This window comes from Trachurus trachurus (assembly GCF_905171665.1).
Source record: "Trachurus trachurus genome assembly, chromosome: 19".
Taxonomy (NCBI): Eukaryota; Metazoa; Chordata; class Actinopteri; order Carangiformes; family Carangidae; genus Trachurus; species Trachurus trachurus.
The window spans coordinates 18,606,343-18,629,980 of NC_139913.1; the positions used below are offsets into that span (position 1 = coordinate 18,606,343).

At 46.2% G+C, this 23,638-nt stretch overlaps 1 protein-coding gene across 4 annotated transcripts; it reads right to left on the minus strand.

Annotated features, from left to right (window-relative positions):
• On the minus strand, positions 1 to 23,638 carry ep300a (EP300 lysine acetyltransferase a). Of its 4 annotated transcripts, none has more exons than XM_083994724.1 (32): positions 23,196 to 23,638; positions 20,062 to 20,741; positions 18,805 to 18,984; positions 18,243 to 18,573; positions 17,529 to 17,642; positions 16,953 to 17,192; positions 16,435 to 16,540; positions 16,176 to 16,301; positions 15,671 to 15,709; positions 15,466 to 15,583; positions 14,988 to 15,129; positions 14,230 to 14,304; positions 13,897 to 13,982; positions 13,583 to 13,735; positions 12,484 to 12,972; positions 11,835 to 12,255; positions 11,572 to 11,690; positions 11,307 to 11,370; positions 10,850 to 11,025; positions 9,725 to 9,813; positions 8,592 to 8,672; positions 8,031 to 8,087; positions 7,846 to 7,923; positions 7,676 to 7,743; positions 7,163 to 7,313; positions 6,861 to 7,007; positions 6,653 to 6,766; positions 6,314 to 6,479; positions 5,995 to 6,162; positions 5,719 to 5,880; positions 5,265 to 5,546; positions 1 to 4,786 (listed from the first exon to the last, which is right to left on the minus strand). In XM_083994724.1, exons 1-32 carry the CDS (start codon positions 23,287 to 23,289, stop codon positions 1,586 to 1,588), a joined length of 8,517 nt encoding a protein of 2,838 aa, XP_083850850.1. In that variant the 5' UTR covers positions 23,290 to 23,638; the 3' UTR covers positions 1 to 1,585. The 4 variants fall into 4 exon arrangements, with proteins under 4 accessions (XP_083850850.1, XP_083850849.1, XP_083850852.1 ...); XM_083994723.1 differs by having other exon boundaries at positions 17,523 to 17,642; XM_083994726.1 differs by lacking the exon at positions 15,671 to 15,709 and having other exon boundaries at positions 23,196 to 23,637.

The window sequence follows — 23,638 nt, forward strand, 5'->3', positions numbered from 1 at the left end:
TCCCTAAAACCTTGTCAAAAATACACAGAAAAAGGCGCATTGGTGCTTGTGACCTACTACACCCCACACTGTACCTTTTAGAAAAAATCTCAATACTGTACAGTAGCTCAGGAGTACTTATGTAGATTTTTTGTTGGGTTTTTTTTTTGTTTCGTTTTTCTTCTTTTTTACAGATACAGCAAATATCCAATCAAACAAGTGGGGGAACAAAGCAGCAGAAAATAGCTTCTCTGCTCATAAGGTTTTAAAGTATGTACATTTGTTTCTTTTTTTCTTTATTTTTCTTTTTTTTGTTTTTTACACCTTTCACTTTCATTACAAAAACAGTATCTAAGTCCACCATTTCTTACTTTGTACAGTACTAACATTGAATTAAACCTTGTGGCTGAGAGGCAGTCATGAGGATAAGGAACAAAAGGGAAAAGACAGAAGCCACTGTAAGGGAAATTGTCTGGGTTGAGAATACAGGCAGGATTTTCTCAAACATCTGCAGCCCCCCCCCCCCCCCCCTCCATAAAAAAAAACAACTTAATCGACTTCTTCTCCATGTCACAGTTCATAAACAAGCTTTTAATTTATGTACACGCAGAACCTTTTTAACATTGGCCAGCTACAAAAAGAGGTACAGTTCACCTCCAGCTAGACAATCAGGCATCAACAGTTTATCGCTCCATTTTTTTCAGGGTGGGGGGTCAGGGTAAGGAAAGAGTGCACATTCAAAGGAGAACAGAGGATGGAGGGTGGAGAGGTGGCCCATGGGTAAAAGGATATCTATCTGCTCTGCAGATCTGGCCACTCTTTGCAGAAAAAATATGACCAAACCAACCGTCAGCGTCACCCACTCTCCAAAACACTGTTGAGGTTCAATTCAAACCTACAGACCCTGACAAAAAAAAAGAGGAAATCAAACTGCATTTAACACACCCTTCCACCCACCCTTCAAATAAAATGATTTCCTGGTATGTGGATTGTTGCAGTCATTGTAAAATGTACATCGCTGTGAGAAAAGACTGTAACGGAAGATATGTCGATGCTCATTTATGATCCGCTGAGGGGGGGAAGAAAAAAAAAACTTCAGAAATAAAATATACTTACTCTCTGCAAAATAGAAACAATCATGACTGGGTATTTGAGGAGGAAAACAAAACGATAAAAAAAGGTACATCGTGTCAACTCACTTTAATTTTTAGCCACATTTAAAATCTTAAAAATATTCATAAAAAGGCAAAATTCTCAGTCCCCAAAAATATTGTGTCATAGACTTAAGGAAGAAATATCTTCAACCTGAAACACTGCCCTTCCACCTTTTTGTACACAATTGGCAAAAATATATAGATATATATTAACAGCAATAACTTACCATTGTTATAATTTATTCATTTATTGACTTCTAAGATTTATGTTGCATCTCCCATAGGAAGGAAGCTTGAGTTCTTATTTATACATCACAAAAATATTTAAATAGAAAATAAAAACTTCTAAAACCCCAAAGCCGTAGTCCCGCCTCGCTCTCCTTTCATGGCAGTTTGTCGTTTGGGGGCAACTCATCAGAGCATGGGGACAGAGAGACGATATGGAGCCGAGGCTACATAAGGTCTAAACTGTGGTTAATGTTCGTCCCCAGCTCCTGGTTGTTGTTGCCGCTGTTGTTATTATTCCCACCCAACATGTCCGACTGTCCCCCCTGTCCGCTATGCATTCCTGCCATCCCACTTAACTGGGACATGATGGAGTTCTGGTCTGAGCTGAACTGACCGGGGTCTACCGAGCCGCCCGGCTGCTGCTGAGATAACACCTGCTGCTGGGGCTGTGGGGGCTGGGGCGGCGCCATGCTGGGGTGGTGTTGGCCTAAGTGGCCCGGGTGGGGGGAGCCGGTCTGGGTCTGCGGGGAGATGCGATGGGGCGAGGGTTGGGGTTGAGGTTGGGACGAGGGCTGCATGCGTGGGGACGGGCTAGAGTGTGGGGGCTGCGACTGCGGCCGTGGCGACGGCTGAGGCGACCTGACCTGACTGCTAAGCGACCCCGCTGGCCCGAGTCCTCCTTGTCCCCCTAGGTGGTGAGGGGACTGGGCCATCTGCTGCTGGGGGCTCATGGGGCTGCTGTGCTGGGCCGGAGACCCCCCGCCAAGGTGCTGCTGCTGCAGGAGCCTCTGGTGGATGTTCTGGGAGAGCATGCCCTGGGACGTCTGTGGCAGCGGGGGCCCTCCGCCCCCTCCGCCGACACCTTGCTGCTGTTGTCCCTGCCCTGGTCCGACTTGTCCGGCCTGGAGCGGAGGTCCTCCTGGTCCTCCGGCCCCTCCGCCGGGCCCTCCGTCTTGTCCTTGAAGCCCACCTATTGAATTCTGCTGCATCTGCATCTGGAGCCGTTGCTGCAGCGCCGCAGCTACTTGGGACATGGTGCTGGGGTAACCCTGCTGCTGGCCCGGCTGTCCCGGCCCACTCTGAGGTCCTCCCTGCTGCTGCTGGGGGCCGCCTGAACCCCCACCCACTGTCTGGGGTTGCGATGAAGGGGGTCCCTGGCCAGGCTGCATGAAGCTCTGCTGGCCTTGCTGCTGCTGGAGTCCCTGAGGCTGCTGGAACTGCCCGTGGTTTCCCATCTGCTGCTGCTGCTGCTGCTGCTGCTGCTGTTGTTGCTGCTGCTGCTGCTGCTGCTGCAGGTGTCGCCTCATCAGCATCTCTCTGAACTGTGAAGTCATGTTGCCTTGTTGCCCCGCTTGCATTGCCCCCTGTTGCTGCTGCTGCTGCTGCTGCTGCTGCAACGCAGCCATTTGCTGTTGCTGTAGATTCCCAGGCAACATTGGACGCTGCTGCTGCTGCTGCTGCTGCTGTTGTTGTTGCTGCTGCTGCTGCTGCTGGAGCTGCTGAAGCTGAGCCATGGTGGGCATGTTGCCCCCCCCTGCTGGGCCCTGAACCATGTTCATCCCTGGCTGGCCTGCCGGGTTCACATTAACCTGTTGTTGTCCATCCATGTTAGCGATCTGGTTAGGCCCCGGCCCTCCTACACCGGGCAGTCCTCCAGCAGCCCCTTGGAACCTCACACCTCCGGGGACCCCCTGCGGTGGCCCCCCTGGTCCTCCTGGTCCTCCAGGACCCCCCTGATACCGGGCCGCTCTTTGCCTGATGAAAGCAGCCATGAGGGTCGGGTTGGACCGGAGGATGTTGAGGACTTGCTGCTGCTGAAGCGGCGAGCTCGGGGAACGCAGGGTTCGCAGGAGGTCCTGTAGTGCCGCCTGGGGCAGGTTTCCTGTTCCAGCTGCCCCTGGTATCTGAGCAGCTGCCCCCGCCGCCCCTCCTGGTACGCTCATTACCTGCATCATCCGACTTCCTGGCTGAGGTTGCTGCTGATTCATTGGCTGCTGCTGTTGCTGAGGGGCCCCAGGCTGCTGCTGTGGTGCCATGTGACCCATCATGCCAGGCCTTTGGGGGTTCATGGGTGGTCCCCCACCGCCCCATTGCTGGTTTGCTGGCTGAAGTTGCCCACCCCCGGCCTGCTGGACCTGCTGGAGCTGTTGCTGAACTTGAGGGGGCAGCTGGGACTGCGGGCCGCCCTGCTGCATCCCGAGCATTCCCTGTTGCTGTGGGTCTAACATAGTCCTGCCAACAACTCCCTGAGTCTGGGGGGGCATGCCCTGGGCCCCAATGTGGGGCATGCCCATCTGGGCCTGGGGGTTCTGGTGATGGGGATGTTGGGGTATCATGCCCCCCTGTCCCAAGCCACGGATTTGGACTTGGGCCTGGGCCATCTGTCTCTGGGTCTCCGCTAGACGCTGGATCTTTAGGGCCGTCTCTACGGCAGCCAGAGGGGGGCCTTGCTGCTGACCTTGCACGGGCATGGACCCCTGGCCCTGGGTGGGTTGTTGCTGCGGCTGGGGCGGGGTGGCTGGACCCAGCCCGGGTTTGCCCATGGACTGGTGGAGCGGCGATGCTCCGGGTGGTCTCGGGTTGTACGGAGGCAGACCACCGGGGTGCTGCTGCTGCTGGAGCTGCTGGACGTTGGGGGGCTGCTGCTGGAGCTGAGGCACCATCTGCTGAGGGGAGTTCATCATCCCCCCTCCTCCTCCTCCCACCGGCTGAAACTGATGGAGATGGTGTTGGGGCGGCATCGGACCACCCTGCTGCTGAACCTGCTGTTGCTGGCCTGGCGTTCCCATTCCCCCCATGCCGACCGTCTGCTGCTGTGGAAGTGTGTTCTGCATGTTTCCTTGGGTGGGTGTCTGTGGGGTGGGAGGCTGTGTGCCGACAGACGTGGGGGTACCGGGACCGGTTGCTCCATTGTTGGCTCCTGGAGAGGGCAGACCGTTGCCCCCGGGGGCTCCTCCGGGCGCGGGCTGCCCGACTCTCTGCATGCTGGCCATCCTCCTCCGCAGCATCTGAGCCTGCTGGAGCCGGTGCTGCAGCTGCTGCTGGCGGAGCTTGTGCTTGATGTTTAGGCAGAACGGCACCGGGCACTTGTTCTCCTGACAATGCTTGGCGTGGTAGCAGCAGAGCGCGATGAGCTGCTTGCAGATGGGGCAGCCGCCGTTGGTTTTTCTTTTGCAGCCTTTCGTGTGCTGGACAACTCGTTTCATCTTCTGGCAGGACGGCAGAGAGCAGTTTGCATTTCGACACTGGCAGGCGTGGACGAGGGACTGGATGCAGCGCTGGATGCTGAGGCGACGGGAGTCTCCGGGGCTCTGAGTGGTGGCGGCAGCCTGGTTGCTGCTCTCGTCGTCCAAACCGAGGCCTAACTTCTCCATCTTGTGCTCGTGGCCCTTGATGTTGTAACACGTGATGCAGAGGTCGTAATCCTGTAAGGGATGGGATGGGTAAAGGTTAGAAATGTGGCAGGTTCTGCAGCACTTTCCTTGACACTTTAGAGCCAAAGGGGCTTAATGAGGAGTTCCTGGAATAATGCTGTTTTCAAGAAGTCTGTTTCTTCATATATTTAAGTAGATTAAATGATTAAATGTGGAATAACTGTTAACCCCTTCATAATGACTGTGTCAAAGAATGTTTATGTTTACATAGAAAAATATGAGTGTCTTTTCTTTTTTCTTTACTCTTGTCACCGTGGTTGCTGTGCCAGCCTGATTAGTGATTACTGATAAATACAATAATGTATGAAGTGGTTTGCCTGAAGAATGTTTTTTCCCAGAACATTCATGTGGCAATAAAAACTTTAAATTGGAGTGCAGTCCTGTACGTTTTTTTATATTCTGTAACCTGCATACTTTATGGGTCATTACCACAAATGAGACACACCAAAACAATGCTTCTCCAACTCACCTCACACACGGTGCAGTGGAAACGAGTCTCCACGTGGTGCTTGCACTCGTTACAGGTGTAGACAAAGCGGTCCTGGCTTTGGTTATGCAGCTCCACCAGCATGCACGTGGAGCTCCACAAAGACCTCCTCAGCGAGCTGAACTCCAAGTGCTTGTCTCGGGCCAAGGTCAGGAAAGCATCGCGTCCATCCATGAGATCGCATGCCATCAGGGGATCCGGGTCTGAAATTGGGGGCAAGGCATTCGCCATGTGGCCTGCAATCAGCCGGATCACAAAGAAGACCTGGAAAAGGACAGGGAAAAGATGAGCAACAGGTGAAATATCTTTTTTTTTTTTTTTTTACAAATTCAAGCAGAGCCAAACCTGTAAAATAAAGCAGAGCCATCTAGTTTTCCAAAAGATATTTTTTCTGTAAGTTGCTTGATAAGATACAGGCATGTTAGTATTCCCATACCTCTTTGTGTTTTTCCATAGTAGCATAGAGTTTCTGTGAAAGGTCATTGGAGACATTAGGCATCCCTGGCTTCTTCTTATTGGCTCGGCTCAGGCTGCTCTTGTTCTTACTCGTCTTCTTGTTGTTCTTCTTCTTTGCATTTTTACTGTCACCTTTTGTGTCCTGCACAAAAGAGGAAGGGGGGACATTCAGTGATCATCTAGTTGACAAACCTGTGTGTGTGTGGGAAATACATACAGGCTCGTTGAGGCAATGTTGATAGATCAGCATTCTTACATCAACACTCTCGTTGGACGTGCTGTTCTCCTCCCTTTTCCTCTCCTCCTCCTCCTGCTCCAGCTCTTTGATGCTCTCCTCCAGCACATTCGGCCAGAAGTCACCCTCAAAATAAGGCAACTCTTTGGCACTGGTCAATCGATCCTCTGTTGCCTGCTTGAAGATGTCCTTCAGGGCCACAATGAAAACAGAGTTAATGTTTCACCTGTTACCCAGCTGCTATAGCTTTGTTGGTGAATTGAATTTTGCAGTCTTTACTGAAAAAGCATGCATGGATAACGGCAACACAAAAGAGTGAAGTTGAATGCTGCCTCTTTACCTTGTAGTCGTGCACTATCCGCTCTGCCACAGCCTTGTCTAACATCTTCTTGTACCATTCCTGAAGGCGTTTGGGCTTTGGGATCTTCTGATCCATAGGGTGACAGTGGAAGATGTAGTCGTCCCCTTCACTGGGTGGGCAGGCCCAGATGTGGCCAGTGGTGTAGCTGAGGAGGACGCACGACCAACCGTTACTAGTGAGCATGATAAATTCACAGACTAGCAAAAGTAAACATAGTGACTAGATGGAATAACGGGAGCATTCAGCTACTCATCTGTGACAACCTGAATGAGTAACTCAAGGCCAAAAGAGAAGTTATCCTTGAGCAGGAGCACTCACCCCAACCTCTTGACATATTCTAAGTACCCGATGAGGATTTCATGGTAAACTGCTGTTCGTAGAGTTCGAGGCTTGAAGAAGTGTACACTGTCCAGGTAGGAGATGTATACTCGCCTGAGGGTCAAAGAGGAAATATTAATACATCAAAACCGAGACAACGAAAAAGGATAATGAGAAAATAATGCCTCAAATACAGTGATGTTCTTACCTCTGGTTAGGCTGAGGGCAGTCAGATCCATACTCTTGGACATGCATACCAAAAAAGCAGACATCCGCTCCATCAATGTCCTCAAAGGCAAAAAGGGCTTTTGTCCTGTATGGGAAAGACTCCGACATCTCTCCGCTGTCCACAAATCTGAGGATAGACAATAGTTTGTTAATTTACAGAGAATTTATGAGAAGTCAAATTTTCACAGAAGAAAATGTATACAAGCCAAACTGTTCTGGTAGTTTCTGTACTGGGAAAAAAAGTGTTTGTGTGTAAGTCTGACTGCTTCCTGATCTCTGTACCTGGACTTCATGCCTGGTTTAACCTCGACCACTTTATCAGAAACATGGACGACACGTATGAAGACTTCTCCAGCCTCTGGGTGGCTCTGACGCTTCAAGAAGTCATTCACCCTCCCCTCCAGGTAAAAGCCCAGCTTGGTCTGAGGTAACCCTGTGAGAGAGAGCCAGGCAAAACGTTTTTTTAATTCAGTTAGTATATTACAAAGTGTAACAGCAGGTTGCATATGACTTAAAATACTTTTTTTCCATAACTGTATATGTACAAAGCCAGGAAGTAACTAAGCTGGTATGTCTGAGGGAAACTGAGCAGAACTATAATTGTTCAGTATAATTGCTTTGGTTAACCACATATACGTATGGAAGTATAGTTTGAGAGCTGCAGACTAGAGTCTCTAAATGGTTACAACATGAACTTTATGTGGGTTGAACACACTTTATGCAAGCCAGCGACCCTTACAAAACCAGAAAGGACAAGACAATGTGATGAACTGAGACAAAAGTATCACCACTTACTTTTGGCACAATATTTGTTCTCTTTCCTCGTCTTATTTGTCTTCTTTAAGCAGCCATCACACACGAACCTGAGGCACAGCAAATAGAAAAGTGGTTAAGTGAATGACTGAATTACATAAAAAGAGATACTGAACCCTAAATGTTGGATTTAGAAAACAAAAGCTACTTACCCCGATGGCCAGATTGTGTCATGGTGTAGGACACAAATCTGGTGCATCCTGCGCCCACAGTCCATACATTCAACAAGCCTGGAAAAAGGACAGATTCAAATATCAAAGACATGCTTAAGTCTTTACATGTTATTTATTCTTCTTCCATAATGCTAACACAGGGCCTTAGCAGGACATTAACTTACAGTTCAGGGTCCAGTGTGTCGTTCTTCTTCTTCTCAAACTGCTCCTTATTTATTGATCTGGAACAAAAAGTGGGGGATGTCAATAAAAGGGACAAGAAGACACAGAATGTTCAAACTCATCAGGCTTTAACCTAATTTTTACAATCCTAAGTGGGTTCTGTCATAACACAGCACATCGTCAGGTTGTGATTTTTCTGTACAATTAAAAACTGAAACAGAAACAGAGATCATCATCCAATATAATAACTTCCTATATATGTACAGGATGAGATTTCTGTTTGCCACTCATTAAATAAAGTATATCATCTGTATGGGGAACACGAATTAAGATAAATGCCACAGTGATACCTTAACATAAAGAATCACTTCCTTAGGCTATGAATGACAGTGGTCAGAGTTGAAACTTTCAAATATCAAAAGAAAGGTAGAAAAACTTAAACTGATTCGTAACTAATATCATCGTGGAGCTAATCAAGTTATAAAAAGGAATTTTTATTTTTTTAAATGTCAGTACTGACACTTTTACGTTTAATTTTACGTGGTGTTGGCAGAACAACTTACGTCTGTGGTTGAGTGGGGTCGTCGCCCAGGGAAACGGTCTCTCCCTGGATCTCGTTGAAACACTTCTCGCAGAAGTGGTACCTGTTAGCAATAAGCCCAAATTTTGGTGAACTACACCGTTCCCCACAGCACAGCCAATCACAGACAGCGCACGGGAGGGCAGTCATCAAACGGTACAGGACATGGGCAAGGCAGGGTGCCACAAGCGGAGCAAGCAGGAAGTGGGAGCGCAGAACAGCAGGGGGTCGTCAACAGCCAGCCATGATTTTGAGGGGTGGGGGGGTGGGGGTAGGGGTAGGGGATGGGTTTGGAGGTGCATGGTTGGTCAAGGCAAAAGCAAGCCAATGTTGACATCACAGCCATTGGAAGGGAGGACAGACAAGGCAAATGGACCAGGAACAAGACAGGACGAACATCCAAGACAACACACAGCAGAGAGCCAGGGCAAAGCACAGATTAGCAATTTGGACATGACAGGATGAGCAACAACAACCACCATCACAGCTAACAGAGCAGGAGCAGAACCAGCAGGAGCTACAAGGGAGAAGGGAACTGGAGCAGGAAGTTGTAGCACAGGACATAATGTGGACACTGAACAAATATGGACAAATAAGCACAGACAGCTGCTCAGCTGTCCATTCAAGCAGCTCATTTTAAAGTTTGTCCTTTCACATTCCAGCAAGGTTTTTATATTATTATTATTATATTGCTGATTTTCTCTGATTAAAAATGCCTATTTACTTTGTGTTAATGCAATGTTCATTGATGAATACCTCAAATGACACCAAAGAAACAGGGCAAATTATTTGCTTTGTTCGCAGTTTTCTCTCTATTGACTGACAAATGGTTTTTTAAAAACGTGTTGCACACATATTTCATGAAACAATAAACAGCTTAAAGAATGTGAGGAGAGGACAGACTGTTAAAATGCCAGTGTGCTGGGAACCACATGAAGGTATAAAAACAGGGAACATGAAGTGAACGGGAGCGTTTAGGGAAATAAATGTCATCAGTTTTAATCCGTTTAAATCATTTCCAATCAAGATCTAATATAGTCCTTTCCTCTTTCACTGACCCATCCATCTACTTGTCCCTTCACCCTTTAATAGATGGGCGTTTCCCTCCCTTCATACCTGTTCTGGTAGCTGAAGTAAGCAGCGTCTCGAGGAATAGTGCATAGCTGCTTTCCATAGCAGCACAGTGTCTGAGGAGAGAACTCCAACTGAAGGACAGAAACAGGGATAATAACATGATTATTGTCTCTCCATCAACGATGGCTACTTCACAAACACTCAACTCGACTCATCCAGAGTAAGCACACACTGAACAAGGAAAGGATGTTACTGGACTCTCTTGGTTTGCAGCAACTGATCGTGCGCTTGATGGAATCCGAGCAAACTTAAAGTGAGCGTGGGTACTGTGTACTTTCTGTTTAATCATATTTTGAATCTAATACCACAGGTCCTTTGGTGTTGAGATAAACCTACATCCACACCGCAGCTGAAAATACTTACCCCAGTGGAGCCGAACTGAGCCAATTTCTGTTTGCCTTAATTCTTGTAAAAACTAATTACAGCTCCTGTCGAGCGTTACTTTGTTTTGTCTCATTGTCAGAAGTCAACCTTTCAGCCAGCCTCTCATAATAAGGGCCAATCAGTTTTGTTATTTGTCAGCAAAACCAAAAATAGCAGAGTCTAATGAGAGCTGAAATGCGATATGGCGGTGGTATGCCCGGGGCCAAATTTAGCTACGAACCCACTTAGCTATGAACCCACTTCACTGCTTCCATTTTCAGATGCGAATGAGGGGAGTTGATATCTGCATGATATCTTAAACATTCATACACACCACCTTATCCGGACATATTTTAAGTCTAGCTGTATATTTTGAACGTAAAATTACGTTTTGTGTAATTCCACACTGTATTCTGTGTGAAGCATCTGCTCACCTGTTGATAAGGGTGACAGCTCTGGCACTACCAGCAACTACAACTTTTAAAAAAAATGTAAACCAGCGAAACAAAAGTTGCTTGGTTCTTGTCTCTTGTTATTGCAGCCAAGTGTAATACTGTGTAAAGCCAGCCTATGACAAATACTACTATATTAATACTAAATAACTACTAATACTAATAATAAGGGGAAAAAAAGTTGTCCGTTATAAACTACTATTTCACACTGATGTTTACAATAACACCATCCTACACCAGCATGCATTTCCATTTTCACCCATGTAGGCAACTATGCAGCACTCTGTCTCACCTTCCTGCCACAACAGTAGCCGAGGCTCTGCATGACGGGGTCGATCTCCTGCTCGAAAACCTCAGCCAGCTTGGAGCAATACTTGTACACTCGGGATGTTTTGCGATTGTACAGCCATGCGTTGTTGAACATCAGCCAAATGTCGTCCACATACTGCCAGGGATCCTGGTATTGACCTACAAAAACACAAAGCACGGGATGAGTAAGAATTCTCTCCAAACTAATGATAGCTGTCCAACTGAAGAATCTCCTTTAAGTGGGCAGGGAAACAGGATCAGCTCAAATGTACCATTTCAAACTATCTAAAAAGCTAAAAAAAAAAATTTAAATCAATCAGCACATCATTTCAAACACAATGTGTCCACGAAATCCATCCATAATTCGATTCATATTAGAAAAAACACATGAAAGTTTATTGTGGTCCAGCATTGCCTTGGAATGACCAAAAAGTACTCACCAGTGTCCAGCTTTCGCTTGATAGTTGATAAGTCCATGGGGGTCTTGACAATGTCAAAGTAGTCCTGCAAGATAACAACATGTATGTGTCAAGACTGAGCACATAAAAGTAGTGTTTTTGAGTTAATTACATACACAAGAGATGTGAGCACAGTGAAGATGGTGGATTTCACCTCTTCAGGTTCTTCATAACAATACAAACAATCCTAAACACACTGTCAAACAGACCAGTGCAGGGGAACAAAGGCCTCGGAGGTGATACGTACAGGTATGCACAGCAGTTGTGGGTCAACAGGCATTCTGAAGGGCAGAGACTCTGGATCTTGTCTGTAGAGAGACTCAAGCGTTGGCATCAGAGCCTGTCGAAGCTCCTCTGGCTTGAAGACTGGAAGGAAAGGAATATCAAAGTACGTTGAGATACAAAACAAATCAAAAAGCTGTTATTTTCAAAAATCAAAAAATGTTATTGGAAAATCAACCCAAATAGGAAAAACATGGACTAACACATTTCTAATGAAAACATCCTTACTTTTCTTTTTCGCCGGGGCCTGTGTGGTAGCTGTCTCCGATGACTCCTCTTCTTCTTTCACCTCCTTCTTTATCTCCTTCTTCACCTCCGGTTTCCTATCTTCCGTTTTTATGCCAGACGTTGCTACTGTTGTTGACGTGTCCATGGGAACGCCTTTGCCTCCCTCTCCAGAACACTCCTCCTTTTTCAGCTCTGATTTCACAGGCTTTTCTTCCGTCTTGAGGTTGCTGAGCTTCCCTCCTTTGGAGCAGCTACCGGTGTCGCTCTCATCCTCATCGTCCTGTTGCTTGACCTCCATCTTGGAGTCGAGGTTGGTGGCCGAGGCGTCCGACTGTGGCTGCTGGGAGGACGTGTCCAGGCTGCTCACAGAAGCTGGAGTCAGGGCCTGACTGTCTCCTGGGAATGATCCCTTTTGGGACAACTGGAGAGGGAGACAAGAACAAACTCAGAGGCATGGAAACGGTGACGTGGTGAGGCATGAAGTTAATAAACAAAACAACATCATTTGAATGACAGGATACACAGAGAGATCAACCAGTGCCTCAACAGGTAAAGCATGGCACAATAATTATTACTATAGTATCAATATAAGCTCAGGGAAAAGCCACAGGTCTTTATGTTTAACTTCATGACATCAGACCACACTGACCGGAGTGCGAGGCAGCTGAGCACCATGTGGCGTCGAGCTGGAGCCCATTCCAGGATGAGACGGAGTGGTGGAACCAGACGGCCCTATGTGCTGCTGCTGGAGGGACTTGTTGGAGCCCGGGCCCTGGCCAAGCTGGTTTTGTTGGGAAGCCGGTGGAGCTAGCGGCGGTGCGTTGGGGGTGTGCGGCTGCGGGGTCTGAGACCCGGCTAGTCTGGGAGGCGTCTGATGAGGGGTGGGGGATCGGCTGTGAGCTGGGGAGGGCGAGCTGCCGCGCATGGGTCCCAAGTGGGGGATGGAGTTTGGTTGCTGGCTCGTGTTTGACGGAGTCATTGAGGAAGAGGGGGGTCCGACAGCCGAGTTGGGACCTACGCTGCCCACGCTCTGGGGGCCCATTGGCCCCACTCCCGAGACTCCACTGGGGCCACCAGCTGAACCTGGCTGCGCTAGAGGACTAGCTACTGGAAGAGAGGGAGGAGTGCCCATCTGCGTCTGTGGACATACAGGGGACAGAAAGAGTCAAAAAAATAAACAAATAACAGTAGTCACAGCCTTGTAATGTTAATAGTTCACTTACTACACTTTTTGTTTAAAAAGCATTATAAATACACCAAAAAAGTGTACCGGTATCACTACAATTGTTTTCTCATTCAAAATGATCAAGACAAAAATACCGATATACAATTTCTGCTTCAAAATCAACTTCTGTGTTTAGTAAACACCTATGTCAGGGCTCCAGGCTGCTCCTAAATGGGGGCATTTCCCCCCTAAAATTTGAGACAGTGCATATACATTTTTCATCTACTTGCACATGTGCAACCAGTAAATTTGCTGGGGGTTTGTTCTGAAACTGGTGAAAGGGACGACTCAAAGAATCTGGACTCTGTCATCACAGGTGACAGGCCAATGTGTGTGAGGATCATGAATGAAATGAAAATGTAAATGTTTGCTTTGCAAGTCAATTCATGGTGTGTGCCCCCTACATTTTCTGGTTGCACACCTAAAAAGTTAGGGGCCACTGTGCTCCTAGTAAAAAAAAAGTTAGTCTCGAGCCCTATATGTGCAACACATGTACAGATATCACAACTCCAGGCCACCTTACCTGGGGCATGCCTGTCTGGGCTCCCGGCTGGGTCATCCCATGCTGTGCTGTACCAACACCTGGTCCTGAACCAGGATACTGTACCTGGGGCAGATACTGGTTCTGTATCTGGTTGACGTTGGGCTGTCCTATCCTGGATCCGACCATTCCCATCTACAGGTGTACAAGAGCAGTGGCAGAGTTAATGAAAACAGTTGGACTGTTTGAATGACGGTGTTTTTAAGTCTATTTGTAACATCTCAATTAATTTACTACTAATTTTAAATCACAGTTTGACATGTAAAAAAAAAAAAAAAAAGGTGTTCTGCACTAACCTGGTTGCCAGATGGCCCTATGGGTAGAGGAGGTGTGGATCTCTGGCCTGCAGACTGCATCCCCATCTGATTGAACTGATTCATGCCTGACAAAACATGAGACTGTTATGATACAATACAGAACATATGACACAGAAACTGTAACACAAATACAAATATCACAACAATCAGAAAACTATTCTTATGAAACAATTTTCTGTCCCTCTGACTTAAGTCTTCTTTCTCGATTTCCAAATTAACATTTAAGCTGATACAAAATGCTATTCTTCAAATTCTTGGTTCTGCTTAAACTAATAAATTAACAGTGAGTGTCCCAGTCCCTGCAGTCTTTACCTGGGCCTTGCATCCTATTAACCATCTGATTTGGACCAGCTGGTCGCACCATTGATGGGTCAGGGAGGGGGCCGTCTGGAAGAACAAAGCCAGGAGATGAAGAAAATCAGGTTATAAAACTGCACATTACAGAGGGATACGTAGAACTATCCTAACCACACGTGTGGAGAGGTTTGTACAAAATCTGGAACGTTTGATATTATTTCCTGCTTGTTCCTAAGAAAGATCATTGCTATTTGGACTTGTGGAACAGAAATGACTGAGCAGAGACATGCACGGAGGAATGGAAATGCACCGTGATCTTCTTAAAATATCTGTGGAACAGTTCAACAATGTGTGAATAATCTGAATCAATTAAAGAAACAAACAGTATCCCATGAGTGCGAGGTAACTGACAGAAACTACTACATTAGGACAAAACATGACAAAGTTACCTAAAAAAACTGGACATGGTATAGTGCATGTCAAGAGCAACAGAAAATAAAAAGGTAAATTGGTGTGAGATTCACTTCAACTCCCCCTTACACTTAAAAAAAATCAAAAGATGCCCAGTTAACAAGCTACGTGCAAGATTGACAATTGCAGTGGAAAATCGACAAATACGAATGATACTGCAGTGAAAATGAGCGTTAAATCACAGCATTAAATTCTAAGTTTGAATTTAACTACAAAAGCAATAAATGGTCATCCACATGAATGTGTGCTGCCCAGCACAACACTAGCTCATCCAAGTCTACATATGCTGCATAATGACTCACTTGGAGGCAGACCAGTAGGGGGCTGACCCATGCCGACAGGCCCAAGGCCCAGGCCCTGCTTCTGGAGCCGTGTCCGCCTCTTCTCCTCCAGCTCCTTCTGGATCTTATAGATCTTCTCTGCGAGGAGGTGATAGTACTCGGCCTGTCGAAAAATATGGAGAAAGGGGTTAAACATCCCAAAGTGGGTAAAAAAAGAAAAAAGAAAATCAAGGAACAATAGAAATCAAGTGCACTGAAGTTAGTCCTGCAACCTACTGCAAATACTACACCAATGATGAACTAATGAAACAGGACAAATTCAAATCAGGTCAATGGGCTCTAGTTTTACAGCCATATCCCACAATTACATAAAAACTGTGAAATATTCAACTTTTGTCAAGTTATGACCGATAGAGTGACACTACAGCTGCCAAATGACAAGCGTCCAATCGTTTCCCCCTTTTGGAGCAACACACTGAGCTGAAAAAGAGCAACTTACTCTACTGTTGGCTGACTCATACATGTCTCCCTCTACTTTTCTGGCATAGGCCACCAGGTTCTCCATTCGACGGTCCTTGAGAGCAGCGGGATCTGGAGTCGGAAAAATGGCCTGAACTCTGGATGGGAGAAAAAACAGAAGAGAAAGGGAAAAAAGGAGCAGAGAACGGGGAAGGAGATGAAAAATGATGGCACTGTTAACTCACGTCCAAGTCATAGAATTGCTGTAACAGAACATCTCGCTTCTGTTGATAAAGCATATAAACCATGATAAACATCTCTTAGGACTGTTTGTAACTGTTGTAACATTGTTGTAACTGGACCATAATAGACATAATAGTGTGTGCATCTTTGGAAAGTGCAAGTACATAGTCCTAGCACCAGTGTTTATGGCAATACCACTGTTAAGCGCTTGATATCTGGTCAAGCTCTGAACATGGTGCTGGTGTAACAGGGCTAGGTGCTGCGTTTACTGCCACAGAAAAGGAATAAATCTATTGCTGGCCTATGACATGTAACAGGCTTGCTAACATTACAAGCAGCTAAGTGCAGGAGCCAAAAAGGGTGGGTTTAAAAAACAAAACAGTATGTGCATCATTCATTTAAAAAAAAATCAAGTAGGACTATTTCAATTAGATTAAAAGAACAATAACAATGGGATTGTGTGCACAATGACAAACATTTTGCGTGAAGCTCTTCTTTAGCACTTACAGTTTGTGTACCAAGTGGTTCCGTAGGTCCTGTGTGATGTCCTCATGCCAGCTTTTCCTCATGCCTGTGGCAGAGGGAGGGCCTGCCGTGGGCAAGGAGCCGACCCCACCGGCATCATTCATCAGACTGGAAGAGGAAGGATGAGTACGATTTCAATAATAAAACTTTAAACATAGATGTGTGCCGTCACATAACGAAGAATGCAATGTGTGAGGCCATCCACTGAAGGGTGTGTTATGCTGCTTGTGCTCCTCCTCACCCTTGGCTGTTCACATTCAGGTGCATCATGGTGTCCTGTAGGAGACTGGCTTGTTGGCTCTGAGGTGAAGATCCAACACCTCCGTTGACTCCCATTGGATTTGCACCTAGAAGCATAGAAAGGACACAACATCATAAGTGTTCCTCTTCCAATAATAATGTAGTTATTCGCGTTGCTCTCAGACAAGTGTCTATGTTGTCACACTGTGTAGAATTGAAAGCATATTCTTGAGATATCAGGCAGACTGAGTCAATGAGGATCCTTGAGTTTTTTTCTGCATTTGCTTTGAAATGTCAGCACATTTCATAGTTGACAATAAGCAACTACTGAATGGCCACTTGATGCATCTTATTCTCCAAATAATTCTCTGATTTTGAAAGCTGAAGAAAGTCCATTAAGCTCTTCTGGATTCTGAGAAAATGCTGAGCTCTCAATACTATCAGGGACGCTGAACAGTGTTTTTTTTCTCCTGAAAATACCTGGGGAGGGACGCATGTCAAAAAGCAAAGCTGACTCACTCATTGGATTCAGGGGCCTCATGCCAGCCTGACCTGGCAGGCCTTGGCTGGGCATGTTGGGTTGGGCAGTCTGCGCTTGGATCTGGTTGCCCTGGTAAGTGAGGCCCAGGGCTGCATAGGCTCTCTCGATGGAGCTGGGGTCAATCTGGCTCGGCGGGTTGAGGTTAGGAGCGCTTGGTTGGCCACCAGGTACAGTCCCTAGAGAACTGCCCAGACCTGCAGCGGCCGCACCTAGTAGAGCTGTGAAAACACAACAAGCAGAGAAAGAAGGGTTAATAATACATCTGATCTTTTTAACAGAAAAGAAAATAGACTTGATCTCACTGTATATTTATGCAAAACTCAGCCAAAAATCATACTATAATTTAGTACACTACTGATTATGTTTATCTTTCTAATTTTACCAATGTTGTGGATTGCAGCACTAAATAATACTATATAAAACTACATAAAATAAGTCAACTGGCTGATAGTACAAATCAATATGATATTGCTACATATTGAGATGTACAGCGTGGCGTGAACAACATGAATATATACAAGTATAACATTGTTTGGTCAGATACAGACACTCACACTGCGGGTTCCTCTTGTCCCCAGCATTCTTCAGTGGCAGGCAGACGGGACAATCGTGTCGTGTGCAGTTCTTCCAATGAGAGATGATCTGCCTTGATGATGCACAGTGAGCAACTGAGGGGGAAGAAGACAAAAAGGCAGAAGGGTTGATACACTGATGTATACGATGGGAAGGGCAAAAGAATAACAAGCAAAATAAAGTGAAGAAGGAAAATGATTTAATGATATTTAAGATGCTGGCCTAGAAGCTGTTAGGAAGTTGACTGTATGATCGGTGTAGTTTCATGGGTTTTTATTAGCGCACACCAAACCCAAACTGTAAAAGTCTATTGACAAGTACTGTCTGTGTAGTCAAGTGATGATCATGCACAGTGACATCTGTCCAACACAGAGCTCACTCTACACAAAGTTAAAATGCACGGCGTTGTTGTTTCAGGACAAACTTTACAGGGCATGTCCACGCAGGCATATCCCTGTATACAACCCAAACTCTATAGCGATGGTGCACAAGCAATATCAAAGTGGATCAGTACATATTTGTTAACAGTATGAAAACAGGATGATTGTGTTATCAATAGGTTCGATGATTAGAATATATAATAAACCAACAGCAACTGTTATCCTATATCCTGCCCTATAATCTGTTATAGACATGCAGAGACAGGTCATAATTATAAACTGAGTGCAGGAGCGTATAGGCTCCCTCCTGCTCACCTTGACAGGATTTACCAGCCTGGCAGTGAGTCATGTGATTGAGAACGTTCTTCATAGTGCGGCAGTGAGGCAAGTTGCACTGCCGAACTTCACCATTGGCCTGTTCCCTCCGCTGGCACTTGTGTGCGTGGAGCAGGAGTACCAGTTGCTGCTGGATTAGCTTGCGCTTCTCGGGGTCAGCAGTGGGTGGTGCACCGGCCGCAGCAGATGCTGCGGGACCCTGCGTACCGGGACCCACTAGTCCTGCCTGAGCGTTGGGCACCATCCCCGGGGCCCCTCCCACAGGTGCACCGGAGGGACCACCCACACCTGTCTGCGACGGCTGGGAGCCCTGGGAAGGGAAGTGGGAGGAAATGAGGCTATGTGAGATCGATGAACCAAGAAGTAAACACACAGTTAATATGGAAAGGTAAGTAAGAAGCATGGCAGCGTAAAAAGGAACCAGAAGATTTGGTCAAGTAAAAAGAAACAAAGCAAGAGGGGGAGTTGAAGTTTGAGGGAGAAGAGATAAGTGGTAAGTAAACACAAACATTTTTGCAGGCAGATTGAATTTGCACCCTACCATAGCAGCCATTCCTTGCATGGGCTGGTTCTTCTTGTCCACATTGAACTGCGCCAGGCTATTACTCATGGGGCCTTTGTTCTGGAGCTGAGGGCCCAGCCCTGCACCTCCCAGACCTTGATTCCCCTGCCCCGTATACGGACCTCCGAAGGGGCCCCCTGGATTCCCCATCATCGCCATCTAGGAGCAAAATTTGAAAATGATGAAAAAGGTCTGAGGGACAAAGAGATATGGAGGGTAAATAAAGACTAAATCAAAAGGAGACAATTAAAGACATGGTCACAACTACATTTCATTGACAGCATTTGTACTGTACATAACATAATTTGGTGTGTATACAATGTCTCCCTATGACCTCATGAGCTTAAATCTCAGAGCAGTTAAGTCTGAGATAATGTACTTGTAAATCAATTAACCAGGCTACAGCATCAAGTCACGTAATTAAATCATTAGAAATTATCTGAAACGTATGCAAATCAAGAGTAAACATCCACAGCAGTAGCAGCGTTTGACAGCAATATGACAGGAACAGTTCCCCTTTTCTTCCTGCCCACTCAAGGGGTTTTTGAACTTTTTCAAACCACTGATTAACTCTTCATCGGTAGCCCTGTCTCTTTCCTCTTCTCCTTACTAGTCACTTCAACAAGCGCCCCTGCATTCTTTTACAGCTCGCTGTGCCTGAGCTGGACACACATACAATGCGTTTGATTTCCACGTCTAGATCAAACATCGGTGTCTCGACCATATTCAGTGGACAGCAGCACCAGCCTGCCACTGCAACATTTTTTATTGTCACTCCCGTGGGACTGTCAAACAGACAAGCAGAGCAGTTTTGCCACTTCAGCTACAAGCACTAGCATGCTTGTGCATGCTCGCTCCCTGGCGTTAACATGCACATACATGGTTATAGAGCGCTGCTTTATTGTACCAAAGTGTAGCCTATTGTAAAATAGGCTAAGCCAAACAGTAAAATATAATATAATTTGGGAATTGGATTTGCACAAACACTTGGTCATATGATCTTGATCTGGAATCAATCATGCAAAAAATTAGCTGCCATGAACTGTGTGATCATAAATACTAATTATACCAACACTTGCCTAAATTAGTCCATGCTGATGTTTCAGAAGTTAGGATTGGATGGTAATAAAGATTTTTAAGCATTAGCTGGACAATTTGGGGAGAGCAACATGAAATGGATGATATGAAATTTTAAACAAAGTCAATACGAGAAGAACAACGCTTCTATAACCTTACCTTATTCATAGCACCAGGCTGCTGGCCTCTCATCCCGGCCTGGCCCCCGGGTCCTTGCTGTTGTAGGGTCTCAGCCAACAGGTTGCTGTTGCCACCCATCCCCTGATTCCCAAAGCCCATCCTGGGAGAGCCATTCATCACCTGGTTTCCAATCATCCCTGGCTGCTGTTGTCCGTTATTGCCTTTCTGCTGTGCCCCCATCATGGCCCTGTTCATGCCACCTATCATTCCAGCTGCGGCGTTCTGTTGCTGCATCATGTTGGCCTGCTGCTGAGGGGAGAGGTGCTGCTGCTGCCCCTGGCCCATAATTTGCTGAGGTCCCTGGCCGGGGGATGCTTTCATGTTTGCCAAGTGTTGCCCCATGGTAGTGGGGCCTCCTGGGCTGCCCATGGCTCCTTGGTGCCCTTGCTGGGCGGAGGTGGGCGCCCCTGAACGCAAAAGCTCCGACAGCTGCTTGTGCTTGGCCACCGCATCCTGGCCCGCACCCACACCCCCAGGACCAAGTCCGAGACCCATTCCTCCTGCCCCTCCGCTGCCTCCTCCAGGACCAAGCCCGGTAGGTCCTCCTCCCAGAGTGGTGTGCAACTGGCTGAGGTCCCCACCGTTAACCAGGCCCGGGTCACTGGAGCTGATGAGCTCGTCTGGGAGATCGTGCTCCAAATCAAACAGTGAGCCAAAATCTGAAATGGAGAAGAAACGCAAAGTTTAGAAGGTGACAGACAACGAGATAGGATACAAAAAAGAGGGAGGGTGAGGAGGACAATAAGGGCCACAGCCACGTTAAGCTGGTATAATCCTTCATTTTTCAGCATGACTGAGTGAAAATGCAATTGCATGCTTGACATTAAAAACTGATAAAAGCTGTTTAGATGTGTATGACTAATTTTCTCCAAACAGAAATTAACAAAACATAAAAGAACATGCACATGAACCTGCATCCACAAACCAATATGCAAATATACATGTGAACCTGGCCTTCTCAACCACACTGCTGACAATTTACTGATTCAACACGTTGCAGGTTTGTACAGACAAGGTGACGAATGGACCATTCAAAATCACCAAACACCACAAAATGGAGACAAGTTGGTAGAAATACACATTAAAATATGCCAGTCTTTATTCACTTCAGCGGCACCCTTCTTAAGCAGGAAAATTCATATTTTAAGATAAACATCAAGACCAAAAATCACCCACACCCAAATTAAAGTGCCTAATTTAGGCCTGATTTCTGTTCTTACATAAATCGTTAGTTTTTGGAGCACAGTGAGGTGCAAATGGGTGACAGATTATGAGGAAAACTTTGAATAAATGAGTGGAATTATAGTTGAGATGCCTTCACGCAGAGAACAGAGGTTCACTGATTGGGCCTTTTGGAGACAATGTGTACAGTCGCCTTCAAGGTGTCCAGGTCTAAACCGCGATGGACACCTGAGGGAGATTTTGGAATGGCATGCCATTAACAAATCGCCAAATGAGAGTGTTCATTACTCCAGTGGCGTTCAGACACTTTGAGAAATTAGGAAGCAATAGCGCAATTTTGGAGGCTTAATAACACCTTACTAAAACACCTTCTGTTGTTTTTTTTCCATTCATTTGTCTCACATCTGTTTAACAGATGCTGTATAACTCACTGGGCAATCACTTGTACACATTTTTAAGACTGTTCAAATTATTTTCCGGGTGATCTGACATTTACTCATAATGTAATATAATAAACACAAACTTGAAACTAATAAAGTGTGTGTCCCGTTTCCATGAAACAAACTGAGTAATTTAGATTTTTTGATCATTATTAGTGAGCAATGAAGATGTGGAAGCTCGGGTCACTGGTGATGGTCCTAGGGCATTCATATTATATTCCAGTGAATTGTGCCAATGTTAAGAGATTGACAACATTAAAAATGATCTACTGATTGCTGCTTACAAGTGCAGGGATTTAATGAACAAAATCTTAAAATTAACATACTGAAGTCAGCAGAAAAACAAAAGATAATAGTGTCCAAAGGACTTGTACCAGTTAACCTCGTATACTTTCAATTCTCAAATGAGCTATAAACACTCTGCATGGTGGTATTACAAATAATCTCAGCACTAAATTTGACTGTAATTTGCTGCATCCTCATGTACAGAGCCTTTCACTGACAGTGCTGCACTGGTCCTCAAAATACATCATGCAACATAACGTAAATGTGTGCAGCGTCTGGGCGATTTGATCGTAAAAAAAAAAAAAGTCCCTTCACACTGATGCTGATTGAGTGCCACTGACGATTTAATCCCGTGTTTATAGCATAAAATGCCTCTGTTCGGTGTAAAATGATTGAGATAAATGGTCTAGTGATGAAATCTGAGTGACTATTTCGTGCTCGGGAGCAGCATTTGCTTGCTAACTTTACTCGCTGCTTTAACATCGCAGTGGCTGGACATGGCGCTGTCCATGCTCCACAGTTTTCTTCACAGGCCACTACTCCAGCTGCTGGCACACGCCATCACCAAAAAAAAAAAAAAAAGACACACACACACCAACAATGGCAATTTGAGCTTAACAATCACTACACCCGTGGGCCTAAATTTAGCTCCCCAGCGACGCTAGCAGCGTCGGTAACCTCTGCTTTCGCTAACACTATTAAAGGCAGCTAACGTTGGTGGGAATGGGTCCGAGTTATGATGGGGCACAACAGATTGTTTTAGACGCTACAATCCATGAAACTCACGGAGTAACAGCATGGGTGTAGCTGGAGCTGACAATTGTCAATTTGGCACAACTGTAAGACGCTGAAAACTTTGTCCCAAGTTGGCTCGGCACACAGCTTATCACCAGCCCGGCTACAGTAGCCATTAGGCTCGGGACCGTCAGTTGAGGACCCGCATTGGGCTTAGCTGGGCTAGCGTTAGCTGCGGGGCTAACAGGGCTACCTCCGGCTAAAATGGCTGTTAGCATGCGAGCTAGCTGGGGGAGCGCTGCTCACGTCCGACACACACTCACTACTAGCACGCTAACGTTAGCAAGCTACGACAAAAACAGAAGAGTAATCCCGCGTATTCTCCCTCTATCGAGTGAACCGGACACGTCGAAAAATAACAAACTTCACAAATAACACCGTTACAAATGATATTATTAAAACAATACTCACCGTTTCCATCGCTGGCGGAGGCGGAAAGTGCCGGAGAAGAGAGTTTAGGCCTCTTGGCTGAAGGCGGGCCAGAGTCCAGAACGTTCTCGGCCATATTTTTTCGAAATAAAAATATATAAAATATCCACAATTGCAGACGTTTTCACGCCCTTACAAGCTCATTCCGTTTTCTTTTCCAAAATTGCGACTTTTCCCCCTCCTTTTGGGGGACTAAGAGGGGGAAAGTCCCGTGTACGAATTACTCCTCTTTCCCTGGGTTCGCCTCTCGATTTCAGCCTCGGCGTATATCAACCCCCCTCCCTCCCTCGTCGGATTTTTTGTTCTTTATAAATTTCTGCCAGCGGAGGAGGAGGGGGTCGGTGAAAGTAAAGGGGGAGACACACGCAGCGGCTTCCCTCTAAACTTACACAACCTCTTCGGATGTAAATAAACCGTCCCCGGGT